The following is a 15,273-nucleotide window of genomic DNA, read 5'->3' as shown; positions in this document are numbered from 1 at the left end:
TCTGATGTTAATTGTCTTAAGGCTCTCTGGGTGTCTCCCAGAACAACAACCCCAGAAATGTTATTATCTTTCTGGAAGAGTAGGACTTCTCCAACATCACTCAAACATTCTTGGCAGAAGCAGAAAGTGCATCTGTCTGTGATTTCAGTGTTGGGAGGAAACAAAAGACAGTAACGGACAAGTGGGCTGAAATCCTCTCAGAAGAACAACTACAGTTAAGATTCATACATAAAACTAGGAATGTGAGTCAAAATTACCGAAATACAAGTGCAGATGGTAAAATGAAATCATATCCACCATGCACAATGAAACACCTTTTTACAGTCATTTCTTTATAGATTGCTCACCACCATTCATGCCAGAGTTTGTAAATTTAGCTCATCTTATGATGAGAAGGAAAGGAGTTATAACTGTTTTGGTCAAACCTTGTGAATGATGTCATGCCTGAGCTCATGGGCTCTTGTTAGATCTTGTGGTACACTTGAAGTATGTTTTGAGGATGACTCTCAGCTACTTCCACGTCAGATTTTAGCTTCATTTTTGTAAAGAATAGCCATTTATGAATTTGTCAAGGTTAATTAGATGTGGCAGCCATCGTGAGTTGGGTTCACTCCCAAAGTCTGCGTATTGTAGATGTACACTCAGGGATTACTTTCTGAGAGTTCCGTTAAAATCCACCCAATGGTTCAGGAGATATTTTGCTAACAGACAGGCGGACTTGACTGGTACAGCTAGTGGCAAAGTTTGAAAGGCATAGCTCCGACAATCAGTTCGTGCCCAGAATACGCGTTGGGAATGATTTTCATCCACTTCTGCACCGCACTTTAGCTCAATATTTGCAAAATTGCTTGACTAAAAGGGATTTTTGCCTTTGCTTAGGTTGATTAGCCGCAGCGGCCATCTTGAATCAGCTGGACTCCCAAGGTGATTGAGTTGTAGATGTTCACCTGATGATTCGTTTCTGAGAGTTTCGTTAAAATCTGTCCAGTGCTTGATGAGATATGCTGCCAACAGACGGACAAACGCACACACACACACACACACACAGAGACTCAAGCAAGAACATTACCGCCTTAGTCTTCAGCAGTGGGATATAAAAGGTTTGGTACGAGTTTAGCAGCACTTTTGCATCATTTGTCACCAAAACATTGTCCAAAATGACTTCCCTAGTCTTGTCACTACACTCTTTAAGTAAAGAAGTGAAAGTGCATGTGCAGTGTATGTACAGTGTGTATGTGTGTGTGTGTGTGTGTGTGTGTGTGTGCACAACCGTGTGTGTGTTTGCTTGCGAAAAAACATTTGTTGCCGCAAGGATGTGGTTTACTGCGTGCAACAACTTCATGCCGGAAGCTCCGCGGCATCTGTAAAGTTTATCATCCACAACTTTTTTTTTTCTTCTTCTTCTTCTTCTCCTGTCACTGCGAGACCCACCGTCGCTCTCTACTCATGAGAAAACCGTCCCGTGTCGCCCGCCCGTGTTCTCCGTAGCCGCCACAATGTTCCCCCGGGTGATTTTGAAGGGAACTATGATCAAGAAATCCCAACAGAAGAAAAGGATATCGCCAAGTAACTACAAAGAGAGGTTCTTTGTGTTGGACACCCAGGAGCTGAAGTACTCTGAGCGCCGTCCGGGGGTGAGTTTCTGAGTTTCTACTCGGCGTTGGTGCCGCGTGCATTCCGCCGTGTTTATGTGACATAAAGCGCACGCTCTTGCAGAAGAAGCCCATGCTGAAAGGCTGCATCGAACTGTCCAGAATAAGGTGTGTGGAGATTGTGTGCAGTGACATTCCCATACCGTGCAGCTACAAGTACCCCTTTCAGGTAAAAGTCACCGTTCCAGTCTTTAATACTTACAAGTTTGTTGTTTTTTTTTATTGTTAAAACTTAGCTTCTATCAAAAGACAAAAGAATGTAACATCTGCATTGTGAATTAATATTTTCGGTGTCATTCCATTTTTTTTTTAGGTCTTTCACGACAGCCACTATCTGTACATTTTTGCCCCGGACAACGACTGCCGTCAGAGATGGGTCCGGGCTCTCAAAGAGGGTAAGTGTTCTTTGAAAAGGCCAAACCCCAACACACAAGTCCACCTGCAAGTCCCGTGTGCTTGGCGCCCGTTTACTTTGTTTCTCCGACACAGAGACGAAGCACAACAATTTGGTGGTGAAGTTCCACCCAAACTTTTGGCTGGATGGGAAATGGAAATGCTGCCAACAGACTGAGAAGCTGGCGGCTGGCTGTCAGCCGTACGACCCGACGGGTTACGGTTTGTGTTTCGGTTGTCCTCGCTCTCCGTCCACTTCCAGCGAACAGAGATAGATGACGGAGAGGGTTTGGGGGGGTTTGTAAGCATTCTGAACATTAGACTGCATCTTTAGCCAAAAGAGAGAGAAAAAAAAGGAAAAAAAAGACAAAAATCACTGTGGTGTTGCGTAACTTCGCATTCATCCTGTAGAGGATTGTTGATGCAATATGCAACCTTTGCTGCAGTGGAAAATAAATAAAATAATTGTTCTGATTTGAACATTTCTGTTTTCTCCACAGCTTCTAAAAAGCCGCTTCCCGAACTCCCAGATTCTGAGGTACTACACTGTAAAACACCACGGTCGTGCGCAGTCGAAATGTCATTGGGGACATAGTCAAGAATTACAGAAACTTATCCACGCATTACTCACCTTTAGTTTGGAAGCACTTTTACAAAAAAAACCAAAACAAAACTCTCCTTTGACATAGATAAATAAAAGTGGGCGCCTGCTTTTAACCACTGTGCGTGTGGTCTGGCTATAGACGATTTATGTTTGTAGCTACATATGTTGGTTTGCTCGACTCATGTGATAGTCCAGTCAAAGTCAAGTCAAATTTATTTACTTATGTAGCACTTTTCAGCGACAAGGTGGTTCAGAGTTACAACATGAAAACACAAAAATACAGAGCCATTTATGGAAACACAGAGTAACATAAAAAGCTAAACTAAACCTATCTAAAACAAGTCGTACTAAAGATAAACTGAGGAAAACCAAACGAAGATGTAATAAACTGATAATAATAACATAAACTAAACTAGGATTTAAAAACCTCAAATGAACAGATCAGAAATGAAGCTAAGATAGACTAAACTAAACTAAAGTTACCAGAAGACTAACTAGAAGTTTAAAACATTTCAATAAAAAGCCAATTAAAGGTGTCAGAAGGCTTAAAAAAAGCCAGGCTTCTTCTGTAAATCTTGTACCGTATGTACTTTAAGACCTAAACTTCATTCGAATATAAAGGGAGACCATGTCTTTAAATCAACTTTTTGTTCTAAAGCCGCTTTCTGCTCTCCCATAGCGTCTGATAATAAAATGTAAAAGCAGGTCAGTTACGTTTTCGTGACGATCGTCTTTATCTTTGGCCAGACGGGGCTGCAGGATTCCGGACAGCAGCTGGTCGTGGCGCTGCAGGACTACCAACCACAGGGAGACGACGATTTGCCCCTTCAGAAAGATCAGGAGTATCTGCTGATCAGCAGCTCCCACCTCGACTGGTGGACGGTGCAGGACGACACGGGGTGAGGCCTGACGCTTGAACCAAAATGTTAAGCCTTTCGTGCTGGAGTTTTTAAACGAAAAGGTCGTATTACGATGAGAGGCGACAGAGTTCAATCTCTTTCGGTCAAACCTTGTGATTGATGTTGAGCGCAGGCTTGTGCAAGAGATGCAAGATGTTTGAGCTTTCAGAGTATGTTGAGGATGACTCTTAGCTGCTACAACACCAAATTTTAGCTTACTGTCTGTAAAATTAACTGAGTTATAACCATTTATGTGTTTGTTAAGGTTGAATAGCTGTGACAGGCATCTTAAATTGGACTGAGTACAAAAGGTAATCAGTTGTAGATATACATCTAATGATTACTTTCCGAGAGTTTCATTAAAATTCATCCACTGGCTCATGAGATATTTTGCTAACAGACAGACAGTTTTGACCCTAAAAGTTAATGGCAAAGTTTTAAGCAAAAATGTTGCACAACGTGTTGCGCTCATAGTGCATGTTGTAATTTACTCTCGGCTACCTCTACCCCAAAGTCTACCAGAATATCTGTAAAATTCACAGAGTTATAGACACTTTTGTGTTTGATAATATCAGCTAGCTGTGGCGGCCATTTTAAATCAGGTTGACTTCAAAAGTAAATCAGCTGTAGATGTACGTCCAGTGATTATTATCTGAGCGTTTCTTTAAATTCTGTCCAGTGTTTCATGAAATAATTTGCTAACAAACAATCAAGCAGTGTTGATACCAACAAAAGTTTTAATCAAAGATGACATGCAATACGTTAAGTTCAGAATATGTGTTGTAAATGACTCCCAGCTCCTACCACACCAGATTTTAGCTCAATATCTGTAAAATGAACTGAGTTACAACCGTTTTTGTGTGTGTCAGTTGACTGCGAGGGCCATCCTGAATTGGGTCGGGTCCAAAAGTTAATCAGTGTCAGACGTACTTCTGCTGATTACTTTCTGAGTGTTTTATTAAAGTTTGCTCCCTCCTGAAGCCCTTGTAACTGGAAAAAGGAAGCAAAGCCCTTGTAATTAGAGTCCATATTATCCCAATGGCCAAAAGAGGGTTAAAGAAATATTTTGCTAACAGAGAAACTGACACTCACACTCACAGTCAGGGGCTTTTCTATGATTGCGCACCTTTCATGGCGGCGGTCAGTACTGATCATCTCTCATGTCTGATGTGTTTAAAATAGATTTGTTTCTCACAAATTGTCTCTTTCACCCTCTGTTGCCCGTCAGGAAAAGAGGTTTTGTGCCCAGCACGTACGTCGCTGAAAAAACCAGCAACAACTTTGAGCGATTTGAGTGAGTTTTACTTCCAGTCACTTCTTTACACCTAAAGCATTTCCCCCATTTTCTAACCAAAAGCTTTTATTCTCTGAATGTCTGATTTATTTGTGGTTCCTTTTACAGATGGTACAACAAACATATAACCAGAGCAGAGGCAGAGGAATTGTTAATGAAAGAGGTAAAAAAAAAAAAAAAAACTTTCAGCAGACGTTTTCACTAAGAAAACAGGATTTTTCCAATTGATTATTCTGATAACGGCAAGCCGGATGTTTGCTCTTTGTGATAAAATGCACTTTTGCTGTGACTGTGCCACCTACAGCTATCGCGCTTTTGCAAAAAAAAAAAAAAAAATTAATGCACCTGCAAGCTGTAAGTCTGACACGACATGGGACGCGAAAATTTCTCACAACCACAAAGTTTCCTCCAATGTCGGATTTTCTGCCGTCGAGTGTTTCGCTGCACTTTGCAGGCAGGCGGGAGGAAGTGGGGGGGGTGTCCGTCATCTGCGTCTGTGAACTGAGACGAGTCCCAATAAAATGCTCACAAACAGGACTCAGATGTATAATTTAAAAAATAAATAAATAAAAATGTTTTTCTTTCATGTTCACCCTTTTTCTTGTGATGTCAACTGTTCTGCCTTTAGGGAAAAGAAGGTGCGTTCATGGTGCGCGACTCAAGACAGGCAGGAGTCTACACGGTGTCAGTTTTTACCAAAGCGCCCGGGTAACATTCCCTTCTTGTTCTTATCTGTTGAACTCATCATCATATAAGGAAATACTGGGAACTGAAGCCAGCAGGACCCGGCTTACGGGAGCTGCCACGTTGATTTTCTTTGGAACCGTAGTTGTCACCATCAGGATGTTGGGGTTTTTAAGTCCCGCCTACTCCTCACGCACACAGTCACCTTGTCACATGGGCTTTCTTATCTAATGTCCCGTTTGTTCACATGGAGGGGGCGGAACTTAAAACGAGCTCCGGCTTCAACTTCTGGATTCCTGTATGGTGTCTAGTATTTCCCTACACATATTTGAATACAGAGATCAGTTGTCCGTTTCAGCTAATATTAATATGGAAAAGATGTCTAACTAGTTAAGAGATTTTTACATCATTCCACTTACACAATGACTACAAATAGCTTAGCATTTATGTGTATAACTGCCATAAACACAACCTTTTCCTGTCTTATACACTTAATTTTTAAGGACTTTTGTACTGTTTTGCAGTTATTTGTGAAATGACCGTTGCTTTTAAACATTTGTCACCTTCAGCTCCAACGGGGAGAAGAACCCCAGAGTCAAACATTACCAAATCCGACAGTCAGAAACAGAGCAGAGAGACTTTTACCTGGCCGAGAAGTACCTGTTTGGCACCATTCCGGAGCTAATCCATTACCACCAACACAATGCCGCCGGTAAGCATGCGTCCTGCTTAAAAAGGAGGATTAAAACGGAAGCTTAGATCGTAGAACGCGGTGGCGACTCAGGGAAACGGAATGCGCAGCTCATGCTTGTTTCGTAAGCGTTTTTTTTTTTTTTCACATATTATTTACTCTGTCCTTGTGTTTGCCGCTTGGCAGGTCTGATAACGAGATTGAGACACCCCGTCTCTCTAGGAAGACAGTGTTTCCAGGAAGTTGCTGATCCCTCTAAAGGTGACATAACACACAGAGCTGCAGCTCCTAATGGAAAAAAATAAATAAATAAAAAAAAGATCAAGTTTAATACTGACCTCTTGTGGGTTTTTACAGGATGGCACTCTGACATGTTCAACAGAAAATCCAAAGTTGTGACAATTTTAGCGTGATTCCATTAAAGGAACTCGCATGTTATGAGGCTATGTGGCTGATATTAATAATAATATTAGTAACATTAATATGACTGGGGTAGTTTTTCACTCCTTGTGCTCTGATCTCAAACAGATCAGTGGGAGATAGCCCGAGAGGAGCTCACCCTGGGTCAGGAGGTGGGCAGCGGCCAGTTTGGGCTCGTGCTGGAGGGAGTGTGGAGGGAGCAGAAGGTGGCGGTGAAGATGGTACGAGAAGACTGCATGTCGGACGAGGAATTCAAAGAGGAGGCAAAAGTTATGATGTAAGCCTGAGATAAATCCCTGATATGATCATTTGAAAACCAGTTGTCTGAAGAGGGGTTTTTTTTTTGGCGGGGGTTGTTTCGACAGGAAATTGTTCCACTGTAAGCTCGTGCAGCTGTACGGCGTGTGCACCCAGTGCTCTCCCATGTGCCTGGTGTTTGAGTTCATGGAGAACGGCTGCCTGTCAGACTACCTGCGAGAGAGGAAAGGCCGCCTGTCCCAGGAGGTGATGCTGGGAATGTGTCTGGATGTCAGCGAAGGGATGGCTTACTTAGAGAGCTCCAACTTCATCCACAGAGATCTGGTAAACCGGCAGGAAATGCAACCTTTTCGAGCATTTGTTCTGTGTGCCCGTTACGCCGGAAGACTTTATCGAGCCTTACTTCCAACAGGCTGCCAGGAACTGTCTGGTCTCAACGAACAACGAGGTGAAGGTGTCTGACTTTGGCATGACCAGGTATGTTTTCATCAGAGCTTCTGGAAGCCTGCAGCGGAACTTGTTGCCTTGTTGTCATATAATGCGAGTTGTGTCCACTGCAGGTTTGTGCTCGACGATCAGTACACGAGCTCCCAGTGCTCCAAGTTTCCGGTCAAGTGGTCCGCCCCAGAGGTCATCAGATACTCCAAGTTCAGCAGCAAGTCGGACGTCTGGTCATTCGGTGGGTTCAATATTTCTAAACCTCTCTGTTGTTGGGTCCGCTTCACTGTCTGCAAGTCATTGAAGATGCCTTTTGCCTGTTACTTAATTGTATCCTTATACCTCATTTAGTGCAACACCTAAATGATATGTTTTCTTTCATGGTGGATTCTATGAGGAATCAAGCTAGACATTAACCAAAACTTCACTAGTTTAGGATATTTTTTCCCAACAGTGGTCACAGGAGACTACTGCATTTAACAAGCTCATTCTTGAAAATCTTTGTAAAATGTAAATAAAACAAAGTAGAATAGTGTGTAGGCAAACTTAGGCAAATGTTTCATTTGTTTACATGAATTTAAAACTTGCAGCCAGCCTACTAGGGGGTCACTTGTTGTGTTCCAGCTTCAAACTCTGGGTTGCATTGTTGCTTTCAATTATTACCCCCACCAACGAGGTTAGGCTTTTGGTAGCCTCTGTTTGTTTGTCTATATGTGTACAAAATTACTCAAAAAGTCAAAAGTCATTACATTTTGGTGATCAAAGGTCAAGGGTCAAGGTCACAGGTCAGCCCGTGCTCTAACGCTACAACTGTATAACAGGAATGTTAAAGTCCGCAGCTGGACACCCCATCGGTTAAGGGTGGTCACTGTTGATTTCAAGGTGACAGGGTCAAAGGTCAATGTCACCGATGACCATGTGCTCTAACTATACAACCATTTACCGGAGCTCAGCCGCCTTCTATTGAAGCCGGCCAACATATCACTCCATGTTAAGAACATATCCCCAGGAAATTCATTGGGAGCCTAAATGGAAAAGATTACGGAGGAAAAGAGGAGGGATACGGAACAGACAGGGCAGAGGCAGTTGGTTACTCGTTTTGACATGGATGTAGCAAAAACATGGAAGTCAACTGGGGGCGGGCTCTGCATGGCTGTCAATTGAAGGTGGGCAACTAATTTTACTATGAGGGAGACAGAGAGCTGCACACACTATGAACTTCTGACTGTGTCATTCAGACCACACTGCTTACCTCGGGAAGTCTCCCAAATACCAGTTATTTTAGTGATCATCCAGAGCCAGCAGGTGGAGCAGGTGGATTTCCAAGTACCTTGGAACAGAGATAGACACAAACCTGTCTTTCTTGCCTCAGTTTACAAGAAGGCCCAACAATGTATCTTCCTGCTGAGGAAATGAAAGACCTTTCATGTCAGCAGGATCACACAAACCTGAATATACAAATCCCTGAGATTGATTAAGTCTATTTTAACTTTTAATATTTTATCCTGGTTTAATTTCATCAATGTAAAACAGAAAGCACAATTACATAGAATAAAAAACAGTCAAGTGTAATACCTGGCTTACCTCAGTGCCTGCTGTCAGACTTTTACAGCAGCTCAGTGACCAAGAGAGCCACCCTGATCACAGAAGACCCCTCACATCCACCACACAACTATATGTACCATCTGTAGTAATGTTTTTTTAACAATCCCAAATAGACACAGCCTATTCGTGATAGAGTAATGATGACAATGTGGTATTCATTGTGTTTTATGTGTGTGAAATTTAAAAGAGCGTGGCAAAGAAGAATTTCTGCCACAGATGTGGTAGACAATAAAGTTTATCTTATCTAATTTTTTATTTCATAAGTCATTCACTTCTGCCACCTTGGGTGATAATGATCACAACTGTTGATTGGGCTAATAAAGAACAATAACAAATGTAACAGCCGTACTGGTGGTGTCTCTTTAAGATGCTCTAGTCTAGCTGATGACGTCACACGTATGCGCCGTAGCTTCTCTGTGGAGAGCGAGGGAGAAGTGCTAGACGGACATGTTGTTTGGACTCTGCTCATTTTATTTATGTTTAATATAATAGCAGCCGTTCAACCGGGCTTTACAAGGTTGTGGAAGTGCGTTTATTAAAGATTACACTGTGGAATCCCAGTACCAGTGTGATTGCAAGTTTTTTTGATCGACCCGACGAGTTTGACGCCTCCTCTCCTCCCTCGAACGTAACCCTAGCGTTACACAAAGATATAAAGCAATTTAACAAAAAGCGATGAATGTTTCGTTTTCTGCATGTACTGACCGACAGGTTTGTGTGTTTTGCAACAACTGCACTTGTGCTATTTTCTCATTATCAGGGGTGCTCATGTGGGAGGTTTATAATGAGGGCCGTATTCCCTACGAGAACCAATCTAATGCGCAGGTCGTGGAGTCTCTGAATACAGGCGTAAGGCTCCTGAAGCCACGACTGGTCCCACACTCAGTCCATATGCTTATGGAGTGGTGCTGGAAGGAGGTAGGGATGGGAACTTTACATATTTTCAGCAGAACAACATGTCAATGTGAAAATAAATAAATAAATAAATAAATGCAGTGAAATAACATGCTCAATCTGTGTTGTTCCTCAGAAACCAGAAGATCGCCCTTCGTTTGCTCTCCTCCTGCATGAACTGGCATCTCTCTCAGACCTGTGACCAGAAAACAAGATCCGAGGACATTTTAAAATAGTTGTATTTATTTTTTCTTTATTTATTGAGTTACTTGTTAAGGGGTTTCCCCAACATGTGAGGAGCGAAGGTGATTCCAAGAAAAAAAGACAAATGTATTTTAGTGAATTTTGCACTTTATAACTCTGTAACTCTGTTGAGAAGGGTCATACAGTCTATTTACACAGATAATCCTGTAGTTGTTTTTAGTTATGTTAGTCTCTGTGTTCCTAAAATGACTTTACTGACAAATATTAAATGTGTTAACCTTTCTTTTTGTTGTTCAATTTACTTTTTCTTATTAGTTCAGCAACGCAGTCATATGTAGACCTAGAAAAGGTTAGTAAAAAACAATGAAAGTAGCTTTCCTTGAAGGAATGCATATCTCCATCTGTCTTTCATGCCAGTTTTAAACTTGGAGCATGTGATGGCGATTAGTCTCAGCTACTACCACCCCGAATTTTAGCTCAAAATCTGAGCAAATGACTGAGTTACAGCCATTTTTGTGTTCACTATGGTCAATCGGCTCTGGCAGCCATCTTGAATTGGGTTGAATCCAAAGGTTAACCAGTCGTAGATGTACATCCAGCGGTTAATTTGCAAGAGTTTCATTAAGATCCGCTCAGTGGTTCATGAGAAATTTTGCTAACAGACAGACAGGGTTGACTCTAGCAGTTAATGCCAAAATTTTAATCAAAGACCTTGTGTGACGTGTTAGCGCTCGGGGTTTATGTTTAGCATATTGCTCACCAAATTTTAGCTCAATATCTGTAAAACTGATGGAGTTTAGCCATTCCTAAGTTGATTATGTGTGGCGGCCATACTGAATCAAATAAAAGATGATATAATTCAGACGGGATTGATAACATAAACCATCATCTGGACTTTGACTGGTCAGTCCTACGTTTTAAAAGCAACAGGAGCAAATGCGATGTTTGTTCCTCTGTGGAGTGTAAAGACAATAGAGAAGCACTTTAACAGTTAACATTCTGTTGACAGTAAAAGAGGATGTTGATCAATTGTGATTATTCATCCTTCTCTGTCAGGTCAGGCAGGAAATCACTCACCAAACCAGAGCAGAGTGACACACACTCTGCAGGTAAGCTGACCAAAGCTGGAAATGTCTAGGTCTTGTATAAGTGATGTGAGTAACCTAGAAATATTAAATCGAACGTAGCTGGTTTAAAAGACATAAAAATGGGAGTAAATTGGATACAGCGAAAAATATTGTTATTTATCCCTAGTTTTAAAAAATCCTTAGCCAAGTTCAAACGTTTCTTCTCTGTATTCTGATGCCCCAGTAATGTGGACGTTCTCGCCACCTAGTGGCACAGTAGGAGTATTTGGGTGTTTTTGTTAGAACGTGTGAACAGATTTTTTTTCTTTCATTTAAAAATATGTATTTAAAACAATATCAGGGTTAATTTAAACAGAGCCTCAAACCATCCAAACAGCCTTTGGTAGCCCACCGCATCGCCATATTGCGTTGTCGGTTTTGTTTTTTGGTCGTCAAAACTATTTGGATAATGGCTGGAGACTTTAGTTTACTGTTTAATGCACCGTGTGATGAGTTTCTAGGGCAGTATAGTAAATTTTTTAAAAATGCAGTTAAAATTTCAAACATCTCTACAAAATGGTTGACTCACTACATAATGCACTACATTGTGACTGAGTGAACAATTCAAACATAACCTAAAAGTCACTGAAAAAGCTTTACTAGCACCTGCATAGCAATGTGTAGAGGTTTAATAATATGTTGCATAGTCTAACAACAATATATTGGTTTTGAGAAAGAATAGTTTTAGCTAGCCTGGACAATGACTTTAGTATTTTTCTCCGTACTCCTTGCTCTACGACCGATGTCTTGGCCGGTAATGTACAACTGATGACTATTAGGCTTTTAAGACTAACGACTAATAAGCATATAAACCACGAATGAAAACTTTTTTTTAATAATTCAATTTTCATGCAATTCTTAAACTTTGTGTTAGGGGCATGCATCTTCTCTGGCATTCTTCAGGGGGTGCTGCAGCACCCTCTTCACCCCAACTTCCCACAGCCTTGAACGAGAGCTCTTGACATTAATTTACCATTGTTGCAATGTTTTTTGCGATTTTATTAAACACAAGTGTATATTGACACATATTATAGTCAATAACAAGTAAATCCTATCCGAGTCTCAGTTCATAAAGTGAAAGGCCAACTAACACTGAATTTTAAAAAAGTGTTAAAAACAGGGTTGAAATAAACCCAGTGGATCCATTTATTAGTTTAAACAGCACAAATAGAAACATAAACGTGGCGAATCAACATGTCGGGGGCTCCCCATCCATCAGCCCGGTGTGTTACTGGCCCTTTAAGAAAATGCACTTGCAGCCATTTTCTGCTCTTTGTGTGGGGCGGATTAGCACACAGGGCTGGTGCTGAGCGAAACTGGAGCATCAGTCGGCACAGAGGACTGAGACTGAAAATAAATGAAAATCATAATAAATACGTAAGAAACGCAAAAAAAAAGGGGCCAGGAACCGTTGGATAGCCGTCGCAGACCGCGACGCCGTCGCCTGTTTGTCGCCGGACGGACATGAGATTTTCAGGTAGGTGAAAAATGGATGCAGAGAGAAAGAGAAAGAGAGAGAGAGAGAGAGAGAGAGACGATGGACGGAGGGGCTGTGGATGTGAGCTGGGTTAGTGATGATGGCTGGAGACTGGACTGATGTGTGTGTGCGTGTCTGTGTCTATGTGTGTGTGTGTGTGTGTTTCCTCCCTCCTCCTCGTCGCGCTTTGCTTCTCTTTTTCGTTATGCGCTCGTGCATAAATAAGATCGAAACGACCGTCTCCGACCGACGATTATCGGGACTCGGGGACAGGGTGGGGGTGTGGGGGTTCCTGTTAGCCGCCGTGGCGTCGCGGCTCGCGGTGACATGGGTGGGGTGAGGAGAGGCTTCCCGAGCAGCAAGTGCACTGAATGATGGAGGATGGAGCGCGTGAAAAAAAAATAAAATTGGCTTTTCGACTTCATAACAGCCTGTTAAGAGAGGGGAAAGTGTGATAGAGAGGAGAGATCTCTTTACTCGTTTTTACTCGTAGAAATAATCGTCCCCCCCCCCTCCCAGTTCTGTTCATCCACCCGACCAAACAGGCCACACAATGAGGACGCGTTCACGGACACCACACCAGCAGGCGTTCAGGGCCTGTGTCATCATCACAGGTTCACATACTTCCGTTTCTTTCTGTCTGCATGATGCACACAACTGCTTTTCTTTTTTCTTTTTTTTCTTTTCTTCTTTTCTTAGGTGCATCAGTCAACTGAAATGTGACCATGCCCCCTCATGAACTTGTAAACACGCAGTGATGTAATGACAGGCTGCAGCTGCTCTAATATAAGAGGACTTTACCTCTGTGAAGATCTCAGAGGTGATTTTTCTTTTTAAAAATAGATTTCAAGTCTGTGCACTAGTGTAGATAATCTAGCAGGCTGATTTTGTAGGCTTACACCCTTGCTAAGAAATGAATGGTCTCTAATTTCAGTGGGTGTTTCATCTTAATTTGGAATAATCAACAACAACAGAAACTATAAAAATACACACATTCCATAAAAGTCAGAAATGGATCTGCACACTGTCAACCCTCCTGCTGCCCTTGGGTCAAAATGACCCACGAGGCCTCGGTTTTTAGCCCTCGTGGCTCACTTTGATCCCCGAAAACCTGGTTTGCACACATCTCAGGGGGGATTTTGGCCCACTCCTCTTTACATAACCCCTAAATCGGTGGTGCCCAACCCCGGTCCTGGAGGGCTACTCGCTGTCCTGCATGACTTTTGACGTTTCTCTGCTTCGACACGCCCGATGGGAATGACTGCGTGGCTAACAGGCTTCTGCAGAACCTGAAGACGTGCCGAAGAGCAGGGAAACATGCAGGACAGTGGCCCCTCCAGGACCAGGATTGGACACCACCGCTCTAAATCTCGTAGGACCTGAATCTTGCGGACCCGTTTTCAGTGGGTTATTGGCCTTTGCCGAGGCCAAAAAAAGTGAAATAGTTAGAGACGGACTGAATAGTTTTAATAAAACACAATTTGTTCTGTATTCAGTGCGTGGATGCTCAGCTAAAGCTCCATATTTTCAGACTTCTTGAAACTACTTCCCAGTGATTGGACTTTTTTCATGTTTTCCATTTCATGCAGCTAATTGAGCATGAAAATGAATATTTTCCTTTCTACCACTACCATGATCATTGTTCTTTCATGTTGGCATACCGGGATAGCATGATAGAATATCTCAGAAGTCGAACATTGTCCTCGTTTGGGTCGGGACTTGTCATTAAGGGTGACGGTGGCTCCTGAAGCCAGACCAGGCCTCAGTCATTTTGAAGACGACTGATAGTATGAATTTGGTCTCATGTGACCACAGCACCTTCTCTGAATCCTTGAGATGCTCGCTGGCAACGAGGGCCTTTCTTCTAATCCTTTGCAGCCTTGTGCAGAGCTGCCATCTTGCCCTTTTCTGTTTACCATCGGTGCCGCAGACAGTTCTGTTGCACCTTGTCCGCACCGCGCTTTGATGATACGCAACTGAAAGCACATTTTCGGCCTTTAGTATCGACGAATGAGACGTTTGAGAAGCACAACATGGGCGGTGGAATGTCACAGATGACCAAAAAAGCCCCCAAAAAAAGGGAACTAGAGAGGAGAGTTTCTACCACGAAAAAGCCATTATTGTTTTCACTCTTTGTGAGTCTTCCCTTATTGTCACCGCTGCAAATACTACGACTCTAACTGATGGTAAAAAAACTTCTGCAAAAAAAAAAATTAAAAAAACGGTCAGTTTTCAGACTGCTCTTCCTCTACCTGCCCTACCTGGGAATATTCTGCTCATGTGATGTTAATTCTCCTTCTGAAGGGACCAACCAACCAACCAAAAAAAAAAAAAAACACCCCAAAAAGCGAGCCTGATGTGACTGGGATCATGAGACGACAGCAGTTTGTGTGTGTCTAAAATGACAATCGGTACTGTCAACCAGCAGGCCGCTACATGCTTGTGTGTGTGTGTAAATGGTCAGGATTCACTTGCTTCCACGCTGATGGGATCACTTTGGATCGTGAGGACGAGTATGCACAGCTTGCCTTGGGGGGGGGGATCCCATTGAGTAGTTTGACACTGGAGCTGACACACTTTCTGTCTCCCTCGCAGGCAAAATGATACACAAACGGCTCAGCGACACCCCCCCC

At 42.5% G+C, this 15,273-nt stretch overlaps 2 protein-coding genes across 3 annotated transcripts in view; both read left to right on the top strand.

Moving 5' to 3' along the window:
• The first annotated feature begins 65 nt into the window (after positions 1–65).
• Positions 66–10,319, top strand: itk (IL2 inducible T cell kinase). The gene is made up of 17 exons (XM_017419677.3): positions 66–1,634; positions 1,717–1,821; positions 1,966–2,047; positions 2,142–2,267; positions 2,546–2,583; positions 3,397–3,548; positions 4,777–4,842; positions 4,951–5,005; positions 5,471–5,550; positions 6,096–6,238; positions 6,404–6,478; positions 6,746–6,914; positions 7,003–7,219; positions 7,308–7,372; positions 7,456–7,574; positions 9,699–9,856; positions 9,969–10,319. Exons 1-17 carry the CDS (start codon positions 1,497–1,499, stop codon positions 10,032–10,034), a joined length of 1,854 nt encoding a protein of 617 aa, XP_017275166.1. The 5' UTR covers positions 66–1,496; the 3' UTR covers positions 10,035–10,319.
• Positions 10,320–12,426: 2,107 nt separating this feature from the next.
• The window catches only part of cyfip2 (cytoplasmic FMR1 interacting protein 2), a 25,222-nt gene continuing 22,375 nt past the window's right edge, over positions 12,427–15,273 (top strand). For both annotated transcript variants that reach the window (XM_017419757.3, XM_025006713.2), the window contains exon 1: positions 12,427–12,640. The gene's annotated coding sequence lies outside the window, so the exon portion shown is untranslated. The remainder of the gene's footprint in view (positions 12,641–15,273) is intronic.

Source organism: Kryptolebias marmoratus, linkage group LG9 (genome assembly GCF_001649575.2).
Source record: "Kryptolebias marmoratus isolate JLee-2015 linkage group LG9, ASM164957v2, whole genome shotgun sequence".
In the NCBI taxonomy this organism is placed as follows: domain Eukaryota; kingdom Metazoa; phylum Chordata; class Actinopteri; order Cyprinodontiformes; family Rivulidae; genus Kryptolebias; species Kryptolebias marmoratus.
Note: the sequence above shows the minus strand (reverse complement) of the source record. Positions and strands in the feature narration are given on the sequence as shown.

Bases quoted from the DNA above. Each gene is read 5' to 3' on its own strand.
- itk (XM_017419677.3), top strand. From the start codon at position 1,497: ATGTTCCCCCGGGTGATTTTGAAGGGAACTATGATCAAGAAATCCCAA. The intron at 2,584-3,396 runs GTACTACACTGT...ATCTTTGGCCAG, and splicing joins CCGAACTCCCAGATTCTGAG to ACGGGGCTGCAGGATTCCGG. The intron at 5,551-6,095 runs GTAACATTCCCT...TGTCACCTTCAG, and splicing joins GTTTTTACCAAAGCGCCCGG to CTCCAACGGGGAGAAGAACC.